This window comes from Hemicordylus capensis, chromosome 2 (assembly GCF_027244095.1).
Source record: "Hemicordylus capensis ecotype Gifberg chromosome 2, rHemCap1.1.pri, whole genome shotgun sequence".
Classification (NCBI taxonomy): domain Eukaryota; kingdom Metazoa; phylum Chordata; class Lepidosauria; order Squamata; family Cordylidae; genus Hemicordylus; species Hemicordylus capensis.
Genome location: NC_069658.1, coordinates 116,804,193 through 116,820,677, shown reverse-complemented (window position 1 = coordinate 116,820,677; position 16,485 = coordinate 116,804,193). Strand labels below are relative to the sequence as shown.

Genomic DNA, 16,485 nt, shown 5'->3' with positions numbered 1-16,485 from the left:
CAAATTCTTGGTTGTTATTTCTACAAGTGCAGCATTGACATCTTTTAATGCCTGAGCAAGCTGTTTTTTGGCAACTGTTTTTAGAGCTGGAAGTCGAACCCTGGTGGTTATTTGTAGGGATGTGCAAAATGTTTCAGGCACAGAACGATCTGTGCCCGAAACAGGGAATTTCGGGTGATTCGGGGCCAAACCGAATCACCCATGTAAAGATCCGAGAAATTTCAGGCACGAGCCTAATCACCCGAATTTCGGGCCCGAACATTGTTTTTTTGCCTTCTCCCCCCCCCCCCCGTTTTGAGCTATGACGTCTATTTGAATTTCCCACCTTTTTGCATCCCATTGACTTCAATGCAAAAAGGTTGGATGTGACATCTGCTCGACTTTCGGATGCCAGGGGCAAAATAGTGGGGTGGGGTGGTAGTGCCTAATGGGTGGAGGTTACCAACCCAATTGCAGAGTGATTGGGCAAAGGGCTGATTTTTGGTGAATTTCTGAAGTTTTAGTGTCTTTGGGGCAGATAGGGGCATAACATGGGATCTGTGCCAAAAGGGTGGGGTGGGGTGGTAGTGCCTAATGGGTGGAGGCTACCACCCCAATTGCAGAGTGATTGGGCAGAGGGCTGATTTTTGGTGAATTTCTGAAGTTTACGCATCTTTAAGGTTTTCCCCGTGAAGGGTGTATCGCTTCACGTCGGGGGGAAAGGGATGTCCTAGAGCAGGGTGGGGTTGGTGGTAGTGCCGGGTTGGGGCAAGGAAGCTACCTGAATTTTTTCAAAGGATTTGGGCAGAGGGCTGATTTTTGGCGAATTGTTGAAGTTCACGCGTCTTTAAGGTTTTTCCTCATAATAAGTTATAATGGAGCTTTCATCAGCCCCATAAGTGCACTTAGGGGGTGCTGGGGTGGTCCAGAGCGAGTGGTGGTGTAGTGCACATAGGGTGCCAACCACCCCCATGGGTTTCTAATCCATGGGGTTCAGGGTTCTGTTGTTTCTGAGGTTTTCTGAGTTTGGATTGGAGAACTGGTGGGAACTGAGTGGCTTCTGAGGGTGCCTCGGTAGCAAATCCGCCTAGGGAGCCTGCCTCTGAAACGAGGTTAAGGGAATGAGCGCTCCCTTAACCCCATTTACCTGATTGTGTGGCAGCTACAGCTGCTTTCAGCCGCCGCTGAAGCACTGACTGGCGCCTGCTGGTCACTGGGGGGGGGGGGGGGGCTCTCCACAATGCACCATGCATTTGCGTGGTACACTGTGGGATCTCCAGGAGCCAGAACAAGAAGTTCCAGCCCTGGATCCCTCTGCCCTGCTCCGTGCTTCACAGAGCCAGACTGCTTGTGTGGGAGCGTGGAGCATGTTCCCACCACCAATCCTTTGATCATCTGTAGAGAAGGTAAACTCTTTGAAACCTCCCCCACGCGTCCACTCTTGGCCATTGTGAGAATCGCCCCTATATAGTATTCTGGGTGAATTTGGCTGAATTACCTTTGGCACACACAGAAATTTAAAGGATTTAGTTGATGCTACCACAGGGACTTCAGTCTATCTCCTGCTTCAAAAGATTGAACATTCTCACAGAAGCATCTCTGTTGGACTTCAAACAAGACAAAATATAGGAAGTATTTTTAGCCTACTTTCCATTAGGCTTATGTAATCACCCGGCATTCCATGTGTCTGTGTGTGCATCGTCCCCCACCCCGCCCATCAACTTTGCAATGCCTTGACCAGTATGAACCAAATCAGACACAGTTGTAGGGACACATATACTAGAGTAGTTCTGCAAGAGTGAACAACTTGAAATTAATTATGAAAAAATTCAGGTCATGGCCTTTGCCAGAAGACCCAAGATCCGCCATTGGAATATTGATGGCCACAGAATTGAGCAGATTGCTTCCTTCACATACCTGGGGGTGATCTTTCATGCCTCTGGTACAAGAAAGGCCCATTGTGATCACATCACCCTCACTACACAGAGGAGCTCCACTGCCATTCTGAAGTTCTTACGGACTAGAGGTGGCCACTACGTACCAGCAGCACTTAAACTCTTTGAGGCCAAACCGCTGGCTCAACTACTCTATGGTGCCCACCCGGGACCCCCCTCCAATCTTGCCTCACGAGAACTTATCCAGTTACATTCCTAAGAGCGGCCCTACAAGTGCCTTGCTGTGTCTCCAATGCTACTCTATGCCTGGAATCTGGTATGATAAAAATTGAGGCCAGGATGTGGATGACCGTTGTCAACCACTGGCTCAAACTAGCTTTCTGCCCTCGGGGCCTGCCCCCTGACCCTACAGGACAATTTCCAGTCCTCCTGGAAGCAGGCAGTCCAGAATAGAGTGGCACTACTGGGCTTCTCCCTGCTCCTCCTACTTGCTATGGGCTGTGACAAGGCAAAAACGGCCATCAAACAGAGGATTTTGGACACTGAGTGCCAGGCTGACTTTGGCAGGGCACTAGGCTTCTTCTTGTCCTCAGAAAGACTTAGATTCACCTTCTCCCCTGCTGCGTACTTGGGAAATCCCAAGCCACAGAAGGGCTTTCTCCCTTGCGCGCTGTCATGTCCTTCCCTCCACAGTGCTGGAAGGCAAATACAAATACCATCACGGAAATACTTTGCGCCTGTGACATTGGGGAGGTAGAAACCACAGAGCATGTACTCCTCTCCTGCCCCTTTTATAAGAACGGTCGTGACAAACTTATACTTCCACTGCTCTTCAAGTACCCTGGCCACCCTGTTTATTCATTCATTCATTCATTCATTCATTCATTCATTCATTCTATTTCTATGCCGCCCTTTCAAAAATGGGTCAGGGCGGTTTACACAGAGAAAGAATAAATAAGATGGATCCCTGTCCCCAAAGGGCTCACAAAGTTAGCAGGGGTTAATCTGTCAATCTTACCCCAGGATTGGATCTTATCCCTAGTCAATCTTACACCAGGATGCTGCTTTTGGATTAAGATCGGGCCCTAGCGTATAACACTGCCAGGTTCTGTGCAGCAGCATACAAGATCCACCGGGCCCTGATTGCCAGTCCATAACCATGTATTAATCTTGCACTAATTTTAGCCACTGTCCTTTTTACTTGCCTGCTTCGCTCTCAGCTAGTTATCCTGGCCTACATATTTTAGTCACCCCATCCTTTAGTTTAAATATCTTACAGTTTATCCTCACAGACAGATGCATATAACTTTGAATATAAATGTAGTAATCTTGTACTCCTACCTTTACCTCTGTTCTCTTCCTATCCAATTTTAATATATTTTACTGCATTTAAGCTGAGCTGTGGTAGTAGCTTTACAGTCCTTCTCACAACAGAGTAGCATTTTATAGTAATTATAGTAATGTTAATATAGTAATTTTAATGTAATATGGTTTTATTGCTTCATAATCTGTCCTATCCTAATGTATGTACTATGCTGGTCTTGGACCGTAACAAAGATGATTGATTGATTGATTGGTAAGGACACATAGGGACACCTCAACGGTGTAGTTTATGATGATGTTATTCACCCCTATTCAAGATGGTGGATACATGAACGTTTGAGAAGCAAGCTAACTTGTGGACTTTGTAACCGATTTAAACCAAATGAGGTACAGTTGTAGTGAGTGACACACAGGAACACCTCAATGGTCTAGTTTATAATGATGCAATCTACCCCATTTCAAGATGGCGGATGTGTACACTTTGAGGCACAATTGGGCTAACTTGTGAATGCCTAACTGATTTGAACCAAATGTGTTACAGCTCTAGGGGCACATGGGGAAACCTCAATGCCATAGTTTGTGATGATGTCATCCACCCTGATCCAAGATGGCAGACGTGTGAACATTTGAAGTGCACATGCACTAACCTGAGGACTGTCTAACCGATTTGGACCAAATTTGGTACAGTTGTAGTGAGGGACACATAGGGACACCTCAGTGGTGTAGGTTGTAATGATGTCACCCACCCCGATCCAAGATGGTGGAAGCATAAACATTTGAGGTGCAAGAGATTTAACTTGTGGACCATGATTTGAACCAAATTTAGTCAAGTTGTAGAGATAGTGAAAGGAAAGTAGGCAGATTAGTTCTTACTAGAACAACCTGTTATTTCATATTACAGTTCTTCCAGACATGAAATGTCTGTTGTTTTCTCCATAAGGAACACACACATCTATATTATGTATGCCTGTATGTACATATAAAAAACCCAGATCCTGATGCAGCATTCGAAGTGGGGACTTGTACACCATTCCCCAGTGACATGCTCAAGCTCCAAATGCATCTGGAATTCACCTGTTCCACTCCTGGAGACCTGCACAGGTCACCACTTTGGGTGTTCCAGAAAGCACAGTAAAAAGCAAGAGTACAACTCACAAGTTTCCTGATCTCCTTAATCCTCACCACCTCTGTGTAACATTTGTAGGTCTACATTGCTGCATGTTCCTTTGTATGAGCTCATTTCCTTTGTTTAAAATTAACCCACAGGTGGTAGCTGGCGGAGATGTCAGTGTCATAACTAGCCAGCAGCAGGATCCACCAACTTCTAGTCTTTCATTTGCAGGATTGACATCAAGCAGCATATTTCAGGATGATTTGGGGTGAGTGCCTGTGTCCCAGCTGGTAGCTAAACTCACATCTGCTTGAATTTGATTGCTCTTGTCAGTGGGTGCACACTGACAAGACAAAATGGGAAACGAATAGAGGGTATAAGAAGCCACTTAAAATCTGCACAGTTCTGCGTTCAATACTCACTACAAGCTTGAGTCCTAACAACCTGCAGATATATGGCAGGGCATCTTAGAATAGTGGGAGAGGGGATGAATGGAATTTGAACTTAAAGCCTGTGAGCCACATTTTTGCAGCTGCTATTTGGATGCCCTCAGCTACATTATGGTTCTTCAGTCACCAGGAAAGTCCTGTCATATTTCAGATATTGAAAGTATCAGAGTCAGTGAAGTGAAGGTAGGAGGGATCTTGTTTCAAGCCCCATCCTGGTTGTGAAAAGAATGTACTGGTTGTGAAAAGAATGTACAACATGATGTGGGTGGGACTCTGAAAGGATTTGCCATGACAGTGAACATGCAGTTCCAGGACCCAAGATTTGTCTTCCTAGGTCAGCAATATCTTGAAGCCGTAGAAGGCATATAATCCCAGAAGACCTTTTCTTGCCCTGCCTTAGGGTATGCAATGAATATATCAGTGATCTTCACTATTTTTCAAGCAGGGACTACTTTGACAAAACACATTAAATGTGATAGCCATTTCTGTGCCCAATGATGTGCTTTTATCATTAGGGAGGGTGGCCTTTAAGGAAAAATTGAGTCCTGTTTAATCCCAGTGCCATCGTTGAAGGTGTGTATGGAGCACTAGTAAATGTAGCCCTTCCCAGTGTTTTCTATTGGGAGAGCATGGACTACATTTCCCAAATAGTTCCGGGAGCACTTTCCAAGATGGCACTGGGATGTGAAAGGGCTCCTTTCCAAGCACTGGGCAAATTGCAGCACTGGGAATAGTCACCTCTGCATGGTGCCAGGTGACTATTCGACGTAGGTTTGCATGGGCCTAATAAACAGTTAGGAAGCTGCACTTACGGTCGATGGGAGCTGCCATTGACTCCTAGGCCTTGCACTGAAGAACAGTGGAATACATGAGGACTAAGATACCACAAGAACATATGAAAGGAGCTGATCAAACTCATGACTTCTTTTAAGATGACAAGTAGAATTGTATTAGTTTACATGTTGCACCAGTGTGCCTCAGTGCTTAAAGCTAGCAACCCTCATTTTATGCTAGTATCATAAAATTAAGAGGTTTTAAAGTAATTGTCAGACTTTGAACACAAAAGAGGAACAGCTTTTTTCTTGTGTTACAGGCCTCCTCAGTACAAAACCATCACTTTGGATCGAGGACCTGATGGCTTGGGCTTTAGTATTGTAGGAGGGTATGGAAGTCCCCATGGAGATCTACCCATTTATGTTAAGACAGTATTTGCAAAGGTAAGTGCCAGTATCAAATGACTTGCACGAAATAGTATTGGCATTTTAAATATAAATATATGATCTTCTGAGAGTTTAACTTTTGTATTTCATTATTGCATCACACGCACCCCCAAAATCCAAAATGATTGATTCCAATTCAAAATGGATGATGATCGAAGGTGCATTCACACCAACCATTTTGCTTGTGATCTGCTACTCTGACTACCATGTTATATATATTTTGCACCATATTAAATGTGCTGCCTCAGATACTGCTCTACTTCTGGATCCCCCCTCCCCCCACCCAACAAAAATCTGTAGTTCTTCTTCATGGTCTCTGTGCATCACACTTGGGTTATGCGCCTGTGCAGAGCCAAGTTCCAGAACCTTCCAAAGCTTCACCCCCCCAAAAGGAAAAAAGAGCGGGAAAACCCACTCCCCCTGTAGGATCCCCACTTTACCTCAGTCTTTCGTCGACTGCCAGTGGTCTTTGGAGAGGAGCGTGTTGAAGGACCTGTTACGTCATTGGGGGACTCCGTTGGTGGATCTGTTCGCCTCCAAGGCCAACAAGAAGTGCATCCAGTATTGCAGCAGGGGTGGCCTTGGCCAGTAGTCTCTCGGCAATGCATTCCTTCGCCACTGGGGAAGAGGCTTTGTATACACATTCCCACCATACTACTTGATTCTGAAGGTGCTCAAGAAGCTGAGAAGGGACAAGGCGGACGCGATTCTGGTGGCTCCTTGGTGGCCAAGGCAACCCTGGTTCACCTCCCTCCTGCAATTGGCCAACCACACCTGTGTACTCCTGCCGGCACACCCCGAGCTGCTGACAATGGAGGAAGGCTGCAAGATCCATCCAAACTTAGACTCCCTCCATCTGACAGCCTGGAGGATCTGACGTTCCCCTCCTTTTCAGACTCTGTACGTAAGTTACTAGAAGCAACGTGGAAGCCATCTATGCAGCTCGGCTATGCAGCCAAGTAGCAGAAGTTTTGTGACTTTGCGACGAAGTCTGGTCTAGCCCCTGATGAGGTCCCAGTCCAGACTGTCTTAGAATACCTTCTAGTCCTGAGAGAGTCGGGACAGGCACAGGCGTCAATCAGGGTGCATTTGGCTGCCATTGACTCTTTTCACAGTTATTCGGGTCTGTTTGTTAACCCGGTAGTTAAGAAGTTATTGAAGGGGTTGCTAAATTGGTTCCTGGCATCTCTACGTTTATTGCCCACATGGGACCTTCTGCTGGTTCTCTCGCTGTTAATGTCACCTCCTTTTGAACCTATGGCGACTTGTAGTTGAAAGCTCCTGTCGTTGAAGACTGTATTCCTTGTAGCCATCTGCTCTACGACTGTATTCCTCGTAGCCATCTGCCAGAAGGGTGAGTGAGCTTCGCGCACTTGGTTGTGACTTGCCTTATCTGATCTTTCACAAAGATAGGGTAGTGCTGAGGCCAGACACAATGTTTCTACCAAAGGTAATGTCGGAGTTTCATTTGGCGCAAAAACTAAGGCTACCTGTATTCTTCCCCGATCCGGGCTCGGAGAGAGAGAGAACCTACCACTCCTTGGATGTTAGGTGGGCTCTTGCCTTCTGTGTGGATCGGACGAGGCCCTTCAAGAAAACAGAGAGACTCTTTGTTAGCTTTGCAGGCCCATCCCTGGGCATGCCTATATAGACACAACGGGTCCCATCCTGGGTAGTGGAGACGGTTCAGTTAGCCTACCAGCTTGCTAAGAAGCAACTGCCGGGCTCTATCTGAACCCATTTTGCGAGGACAGTAGCGTCATCAGAAGCCTTTTGGCGAGGAATCCCGTTAGAGGAAATTTGCAGGGCGGCTACCTGGGCTAACCAGTCTACCTTCATATGACACTATGTGCTGGATGTCCGCTCCAGAGATCAGGCTTGCTTTTGAACGTCGGTGCTTCGCTAGGTCTCTCATTAGGCTGCTTCCACCAGCCAGGTAAGCGAGCTTGCTATAATCCCAAGTATGATGCACAGAGACTACAAAGAAGAAGGGCAGGTTTCCTACCTGTAACTGTAGTTCTTCGAGTGGTCTTCTGTGCATTCCCACTCCCACCCTACCTCCCCGCAGCAGCCGAGCTCTTCAGCTAGGCGGCGGTCTCCTTGACTGAGGTAGACTGGGGATGTTCCTACAGGGGGAGTGGGTCTTCCCACTCTTTTTTCCTTTTGTGGGGGTGAAGCTTTGGAAGGTTCCAAAACTTGGCTCTGCGCAGGCGCATAACCCGAGTGTGATGTACAGAAGACCACTCGAAGAACTATGGTTACAGGTAGGGAACCTGCCCTTCAACCTTGTAATTAAGCCCACAAATGTTAAGCAACAATTATTACTAGCCTGCTTACAGATAGAATAAAATTGCAAAACAGGCACATTACAGTTTTACACATCCAGAAGACCAGCACCAAACCAACACACAACATTGTTAGGTGTTCACAATAAGGTATTTACTATAAATTAGTGAATCTCGCATACACAACATTAGTGTGAATTACTAAATACAATATCCTTAGGGTGGCATACACTGCTCCTCTGCCAAATCCTGGTTTTATCCTCCCAAGATCACTCATTGAGCCCCCCAGTCCTAATGTGCCACTTGCTTTTCACATATTATTATTATTTATTATTTATTTGATTTCTATACCACCCTTCCAAAAATGGCTCAGGGTGGTTTACACAGAGAAATAACAAATAAATAAGATGGATCCCTGTCTCCAAAGGGCTCACAATCTAAAAGAAAAATAAGATAGACACCAGCAACAGTCACATACAGTCTTTTAATATGAAATATGGAATTAGTTCAATAACAATTCATAATTCCCTTAATATATCAGTTTTTACATTCAAACAGAATAATTGAGGAAGATGGGAGAGGAGTGGAAAGACTTGGGAAACAGGAAGAAAAGTCTATTAATAGACTGTTAATAAGAACTATTTTAAAACATTAAATACATCAACTCAACACCCAATAACAATTTGACTGTATTTATCCCAATAACTTAACACCCTATTAATTTAATCCCTTAACTGTGCAATAGTGTACTATTCATGTATTCCGTTCAGTTCAAAGTTTATTACGGTCTATGACCAGCACAGCAAGGGAAAATTCATGTATTCAAATGTAAGTTACACAGAGTTCACTGTGGGACTTATTCTCAGTTAAGTTAGCATTGCATAGGAGTGTACACCTTCAGCTAGTGAGCCACTCTAACCACAGTACCATGCTTGCTCTTTCTTTCTACCTTTTCAAAAATGCATTGTAAAGAAAGATCTTTCTCCACCAGCTTATTCTAAGCTCAACATAGGTGCATTAAGGGTTACACTGACAATTTTCTGTGCATTATTTTGTTCCAGTGGCAGCCAGTCAATTTTATACTTCAAGTTACAGCCTCCATTTAGCATAGTTCATTCACTGCATTTCCCTTGGCAACTCCAGCAAGGTTTTCCTTGTGCTTCTCATTTGCTTTGTACTCATTTGCTGTTTCCAAAAGCACCCAAGAGCCTCCTGAAACCAGCAGAGCAACAAGGTTCAAGCAGAAGCAGCAAGGTTTGGGCTGATGAAGATATCTGTACCAGTTATGTTGAAAGCAGTGAATTAACTGTCAGAACCAGAGAGGGTCAAATGCATATGTACTCCCCAGTAGCCTGGGAGGAAAATCACAAACACAAAGCGGCGGGGGTGTGGGGGGGAGTGTGCATTGTGAAGTCATTGGCAGGGGAATAGAAGTGATTGTCAGATGGCCATGCCTGTGCTTTTTACTTCCACTTGCTCATATAAAAATGTTTTTATCCTCTGGATATAATTTCTGGTCACTTACGGTGACCAGGAAAGTTTTTAACTACTAGGCTGCTAAAGTTTCTTTTCAGACGTAGCACTGTTTACTGGGTATGAATCCCATTGAACTCACCCTCTGTTCCTTCCCTGTTTTGTCTTAGGTTAATGTGTACCCAGAGTTTATGTGCTCCTGAGCTTTCTTTCAGTGTAAAGGCTCGCTAACAAAATTGGACCCCTTGGCTGACACCCAGACTAACATTGCTCACACCAAAAAAAAATAAAATTGTGTCCCTCTGTAGCCCACTCTGCCCCCTAAAAATAAGTCCCCGAGAGTCCTGAGGCCCTCAAGGACATATTTTGGGAAGGCATATTCTGTAGAGGGAAAGGGAGATTGATTCAAATTGCCCCTTCTCATTGCACGGACAAACCTTTTCAGTGCACGCAACATTAGTCTGGATGTCAGCCAGTGATTCCAGGCATGGTTCCAAAACTCTGTGCATAAGCTGGTATCTGGTTATGTTATTGCAGGGTGCAGCATCAGAAGATGGACGCCTGAAGAGAGGGGATCAGATCATTGCTGTCAATGGACAAAGCTTGGAAGGGGTCACCCATGAAGAAGCTGTGGCTATTCTAAAAAGGACAAAAGGAACTGTCACACTGACTGTTCTCTCTTGAAATATCTACCCAAGGATTGGGGTCAGCATGATTACTCTGTTCACATTCCGTGTAGCAAAGATAATGGAAATGTGTATATAGCTATGCTGTTATTGCAGCTGCCAGGTTGTTTTACACCATGGGTGGAAAATAACAAATAATCTTATTTGTATACACAGTAGAAATAATGTCTTACCATCAATTTACAAACACTGGTTTCTTTAGTGTAGGTGAACTTGAACTGAACACTAGGTATAGGAGAACTTGATAAAATCACAACAGAAAGAAGTTTTGGTTGTTTAGAGGCACATGATGTGTGATTGTTGAGGGATTCCTGTTCCAAAATTCTGAAAAGGTCTAATCTTTAGTTTGAAAATTTAACTTTCAAAACATCAGTGAGCCAATGTTGATGTCCAGCAACTGAGAAAGTTCTCAAAGCATACATTAATAAGTCCAACTAAATTTGAGAACTGTTGTGAATATGCATATGCTCATCACTGAAGAGCCACTACTTTCTATGATCATTATTGTTTGGGAGAAGTTTAATGAGCTGGAAAAAGACCATTGAAGCCATTTTTGCAGGAAGAGCATCAGCAAGCAAGCAAGAGGCCACTAGATTCTTCATGTAGATGCCTCATTGTTATCCTCTGTTGTGATTAGCTGTACATTTTTGAGGAGCATAGGACTTGACTGGACTTCCTGGTTCTAATCGATGTTAACTAATAGCAAAATGTCCATGGTTAAGGTGATGAGGTATATGTGCCAGGAGTGCCTGCCAATTGCAAGCGCTTCTGGGAAACCCAGCACTTTCTCTTTTCCCTCACCGTGGAATCCCTGGCAGTAGTAGCAAAACTATACAGCATCAAGGGTACAGAGTAGCTTTTTCCTCATCACAGCAATATATCTTTTTGTGTATTGGAATGAGAGACATCTGTTTACTTATATGGAATAAAGTAAAGGGATTATTCTAAAATAAATTTAAGGGCAAAGATAACTAATTTAAAGCACCTTACCCCATAAATTTTTTAATTGGCTTACAGTATTTGGCATTTCTGAATTTCTGTAAAGAAGTATGTAGTCGCTTTCCCCCCAGAAGCCAACAGCATATCAAATAGAAGTTTGAGACACCCACAATAAATCTGAAGCTAACCAGAGTTCTAGAACTCCATGCAGAGTCAAGGAACAGTGGATGTTATCCAGACGAATGAAGCACCAATGAAGCTCTGGTGCTGTATTCTGGATTAATGCAGCCTGTGTATCTGTGAGAGGTGAGATTATTGCCAATGTCCTCTGCTCCAAGAGGCAGACTCAGATGTAGGTCCTTGAAGATCGTCCAGCCCTCGAGCACCTACTGGGAGTTGGGTAGAAATCTCCCCCCAAACACACAATGGAACTGCATTAGTCTACAATGCAGCAGCACCACACCATAAAAAGCACTGGTGTTTCCTTATTCTGGATATCAGCCAGAGACTTGTCTATTGTATGGAAGTCTCAAGAACTGGCTGTTTTACCAGAACAGTTAGCTACCCATTAATCAGAGTGGCTCTACACATCTCTATGCTTTAGATCAAATAAATGATGCCCTTATCCATGTGCTTGAGAGCCCAAAAGACCACAGGAAACACCAATGTTGCAGAAAGAGGATCAGCTCTCATTATCTTGCTGCAGTTCTCTTGCTCCTGTTTTCTCAATCAGGACTTGGCAAATCTCAGGCGCCAGGGATCCATAGCACCTAGAAATTTAACAGGGGCACCTAGACGAGGATATTCAGAGTTAGAGTTACTTAACAAAATCTGTATTTGTCCAAGGCAGCCTTGTTTCTGTTCTATGGATGTTACTTGTAAAGGGCACGAAGAGAAGCCCATGTACCCTCCCTCTCTGCAATGTCCATCACTAAGCCAGGAGCTTGCACAGACCACAGGCTTTACTTCCACTCAAAAATCAACGCAAAAAGTGGGGTTTTTTTAACCCCAGATGTAAATCGGGCTATACTCTAAAGCACAATGGAAACCCCGAATTGTGTGTGAAGCTCACCGATAGCCTCCGATAGCTCACCGATAGCCTCCGGTGTGAAGCCCTCCGATAGCTCACAGGGACTTTGGGGCAAATCTGACCAATACTTGTTTGGCTCCCACATTTTTGAGCTGGTTCCTAGATCCAAAGAAAATTTGTCAAGTCCTGCTCTAGACAGATGCAATCTTCTAAGAGATATGACAGGCCTGATGATAATTGCTACGTTTAGTGCTAAAGGATTTCTTCCCCCAGGTGAAATAATTTATTGGTCTTTGGTTTGGTTTCTCTGGCCCCTGAAGCATGTGGGTTTGGTTCTCCTTCGGTTCCATGAGACCGAAAATCTGAATGAAATTAGTCCAGCCCAGCCCCATAGTGTCAAGTTGGATTAGCAGTGTTCTGTTAGAAGTGTTTCTTACCCATGCTGTCTAGGATCCTTTTACCAAGGCCTCAGGTGGAGGTTTTTCTTACCCCTACTGTCTGGGATCCTTTTATTGGAAATGAATCAGGGGTTTTTTAGGCATCTAAAAATATAATAAAAATAAATAGTAAGGCATCTGCCCTACTTTTGAGCCTGACGGTTGTTGAACCATCATTGAATCACCAGTTCCAACATGTCATCTTGGTTGTCCCTGCTTTATTTGTCATCTGAATAATGCACTGTCAGGTTATGATGGGGTCCTAGGGCAAGGGCTGTAATATGCTCCCTCCTCAGGTCCCTCCCAGACCAGTGGTTTGATGCTTGCTTTCTCATAGTTTGTGTAAGAGCCTTTGAATTCTGCAGTGCAAGGAATGTTTGCAAAAATGTGGCAGCAGTTACAGAACCTCTGCACAAATTGCATGCAATTGTAGAATGTCAAAGAGAGAAGAATTGCTGCTCCAGGCTAGAAGCAGAAAAACCCAGAGGTTTTTAGCTGCTCATCTAGAGGCTTTAGATGAGTTAGAGGCTCGTCTAAACTGAGAGAGAGCTAAGGTCTGTCTGTGCCTGCTGTTTTTGTGTGCGTGTATGAATTGCCCCTAAATGTATTGCAAATAACTTGTGCACTCTGCTCCTCCTGAGTGGTTTTGATCACAGCTCCACTTCCAGGTTTACGTGAAAGTTAGCATAACATGAAAAAGAGAGAGATACTAATCTTCCCACAATTTCTCTAGACAAACATCCTGGAATGTCCCTTATTCCATTCCTAAATTATTATTTTATTGTTCAGTTTTGAATTCAATCACATTTAACACTGCATATTCAGTTTAGATTAAACCAACCCAAAGAGCCCACAATCCTGGGAAGTGCATATGTGAGAAAAGCCAAAGAGTAGTGCTAGAAAACTGAAGGAAATCAAGGTGCAAATATATATTTTTGCTGATGCAGATGTACCCTAAGAATGGTGAAGGAAAAGCAGAAGCATATGCATTGTGTGACTCATTTTCTACCCACTTCTCTGACCTTTCTACCCTCCAAGATCTTCCTTAACAGTCCTCCAGCATTTCAATCTCCTCTCTACCCACCGTTTTGTCCCTATCACAACTTTTTAACTTAGTTGACTTGAGCCCATAACAAGTGGCACATTTTTCAAACTTTTTCTACCCCTGTGAAATTTTTCCCTGTCAGAAATCTTGCAGGGAACTCTTTTTAAATTAATGTTTTTCATGGGGTAAGGATGCTGTAGAAAGAGAATACCTGGCATTAGCACCCCTCCCTTCCGTCTTCCCTACCTGGCATTCAGTCCAAAGCTCTTTACAGCCTTGATCAGCTACAGCTTTGGCAATAATCCGATTTGGCTACATGCGTGGCATCACTGAGAGTAAATGATTCAGGAAGCACTGCCCTTGCTCTTCATTAGCTTTTAGCATTAGCATTAATGCATTCACATTGGTCACATTAACCAAATCTGACTATGTGGTGATGACACTGTTACTAGAAAGAAACTTTCCTAGAAATGACCATCGATTATTTTTCAAATCATTTTTCAAATCTATGGTGCACGAACTCCAGTTCATCAGGACTGAGAATATCACTGAATAAATTTCTCTTAAAGTATTTCCAAATAAATCCCCACTGCTCATTTGAAAGGGTTTTTTTCTCAAAAGTGCTTGCTGGAAAGCAGTTGACTCTACCATAGAATTTCATAAGGCATTGCAGCTTGGAGAGGAGAGCTGGTCTTGTGGTAGCAAGCATGACTTGTCCCCATAGCTAAGCAGGGTCTGCCCTGGTTGCATATGAATGGGAGACTTGATGGGTGAGCACTGTGAGATATTCCCCTCAGGGATGGAGCCACTCTGGGAAGAGCAGAAGCTTTCAAGTTCCCTCCCTGGCTTCTCCAAGATAGGGCTGAGACAGATTCCTGCCTGCAACCTTGGAGAAGCCGCTGCCAGTCTGTGAAGACAATACTGAGCTAGATAGACCAATGGTCTGACTCAGTATATGGCAGTTTACTATGTTCCTATGGTTAAATAAAAATCTAACCAAATGTGTACAATTTCCATTGAAAAATTTAATGGTAAAATTTTGGGACTTTCTGCCCACAGCAATCTATTTTGTTGCTGCAGGAACTTCGATTTTTCTTCATGCAAAAAAGCCATTTGTTTAAACCACTGTTATGGGAAATAAAGATATTAAATGCATCTTCAGAGCACAGGTGTTACTTCTGTTAGTTTCCTGTTGTTTCCATGAAGTCTGGCTAGTGCTTATAAAACATTCAAGGATGTACAGGGGGTTATTGCTATTTATATGTAATGGTTGCTGCTTAATGAAGAGTGATTTTAAAAAACCTTAGTCAAGAAAAATGTGAGCCACACAATGAAATGAATGAAAGAAAAATGAAGTTAGGAATTTCCTTCAAATATTCTTAGAAAGCCGGTAGCTTAGTGCAGCATAAATAAAAATAAGTTCTTGGTAACATTGATAACTTTCAGATGTTATATGTTTTAGAGAGATGAAAGTCACCATAAAGTATGATAACTGGAAGCAATCACTGTTGGGTTATTGTCTTGTATGCAGTAACTTCTTAGAGTATCTTATCTTAAAATATTGCACCCACTTGAAATATTCTCTATATTTGTAAGAGATGTAGTGTACAGATATTTTATTACTACCTTTGTGTCTAAATGCAGAATTAGTTGAATAAATGTGAAACTACCTGTGGTGAACAAATGGAATTTCAAGTGTCTTGGTTGTATTGTGGCACTAGGGTGTGGGTGGAGGAGAAATACCAATACTACTATCAACCTCAGTTTACCCAGAACTCAGTTTCATCCTCTTCTCAAATGGCTGGGCTTCTCCACTTGCAATTCACACATATTTTCTCATCATGACTGCAAACAGTGGCTGCTGAAGAAAATACAGTTATTAATTGTGCATACAGGAGGCCCTCTATATTCACAGGGGTTCCATTCTCACTAATAGGCATGAATACAGAAAACATGAATAAATGAACTTTACCCCATGGGAATCCAGAGTTAGGTTCCTTTTTTTAAAAAAAGCCAAATAAGAGGAGGAATGCACAGTATTTTTCTCTACAGCAATGCACCCTAAAACCCTGAAATTGGACAACATGGGGAAATGTTCACTTTTTTTTAAAGAGCCACAAAATGGCTCCGTGTTGTAAAATGGTGCCCAGAAAAGACACCGGAAGTGTAATTCAGGAACCACAGGTCGGTGAATTTCATATATTTGTTACACCACGGATAAAAACCAGGTCTCTTAAGACCCATATGCGAAACCACAGTTATTGAAACCGTGGATAACAAGGGCCACTCTGATCCTGAACATTTGTGCTGGGTAAGAAATATCTTAATATAATGGTTCCTAGAGCTGAATCAACACTATGAATTTAGTAAATGTAAGGAAAAGATGGACAAACGAATGGTGAGTAGGTGAATTTGCAAATTCTACTCATGATGGAGTTGTACACAAGCAGAGATCTGCCACTGGCAGAAGGATAAAAGTGGCAGTAATGAGCCTGTGCTTACAAAACAAATTTCTCGGAGATGTTTTCCAAGAGCAGTCAATGGGGAAATGTTCTACAAATAAGGTCAATATGTCAGCTTGTATATCTGTCCTATATCTGATATCTCAAGCTT

General features: G+C 43.4%; 1 protein-coding gene across 36 annotated transcripts in view; it reads left to right on the top strand.

Annotated features, from left to right (window-relative positions):
* The window catches only part of MPDZ (multiple PDZ domain crumbs cell polarity complex component), a 186,390-nt gene extending 170,829 nt beyond the window's left edge, over positions 1 to 15,561 (top strand). For all 36 annotated transcript variants that reach the window (XM_053294949.1, XM_053294946.1, XM_053294944.1 and 33 more), the window contains 3 exons: positions 4,464 to 4,576; positions 5,851 to 5,974; positions 10,273 to 15,561. In XM_053294949.1, the coding sequence (XP_053150924.1) occupies positions 4,464 to 4,576; positions 5,851 to 5,974; positions 10,273 to 10,419 (384 nt within the window). In that variant the 3' untranslated portion in view covers positions 10,420 to 15,561. The remainder of the gene's footprint in view (positions 1 to 4,463; positions 4,577 to 5,850; positions 5,975 to 10,272) is intronic.
* Positions 15,562 to 16,485: the final 924 nt, after the last annotated feature.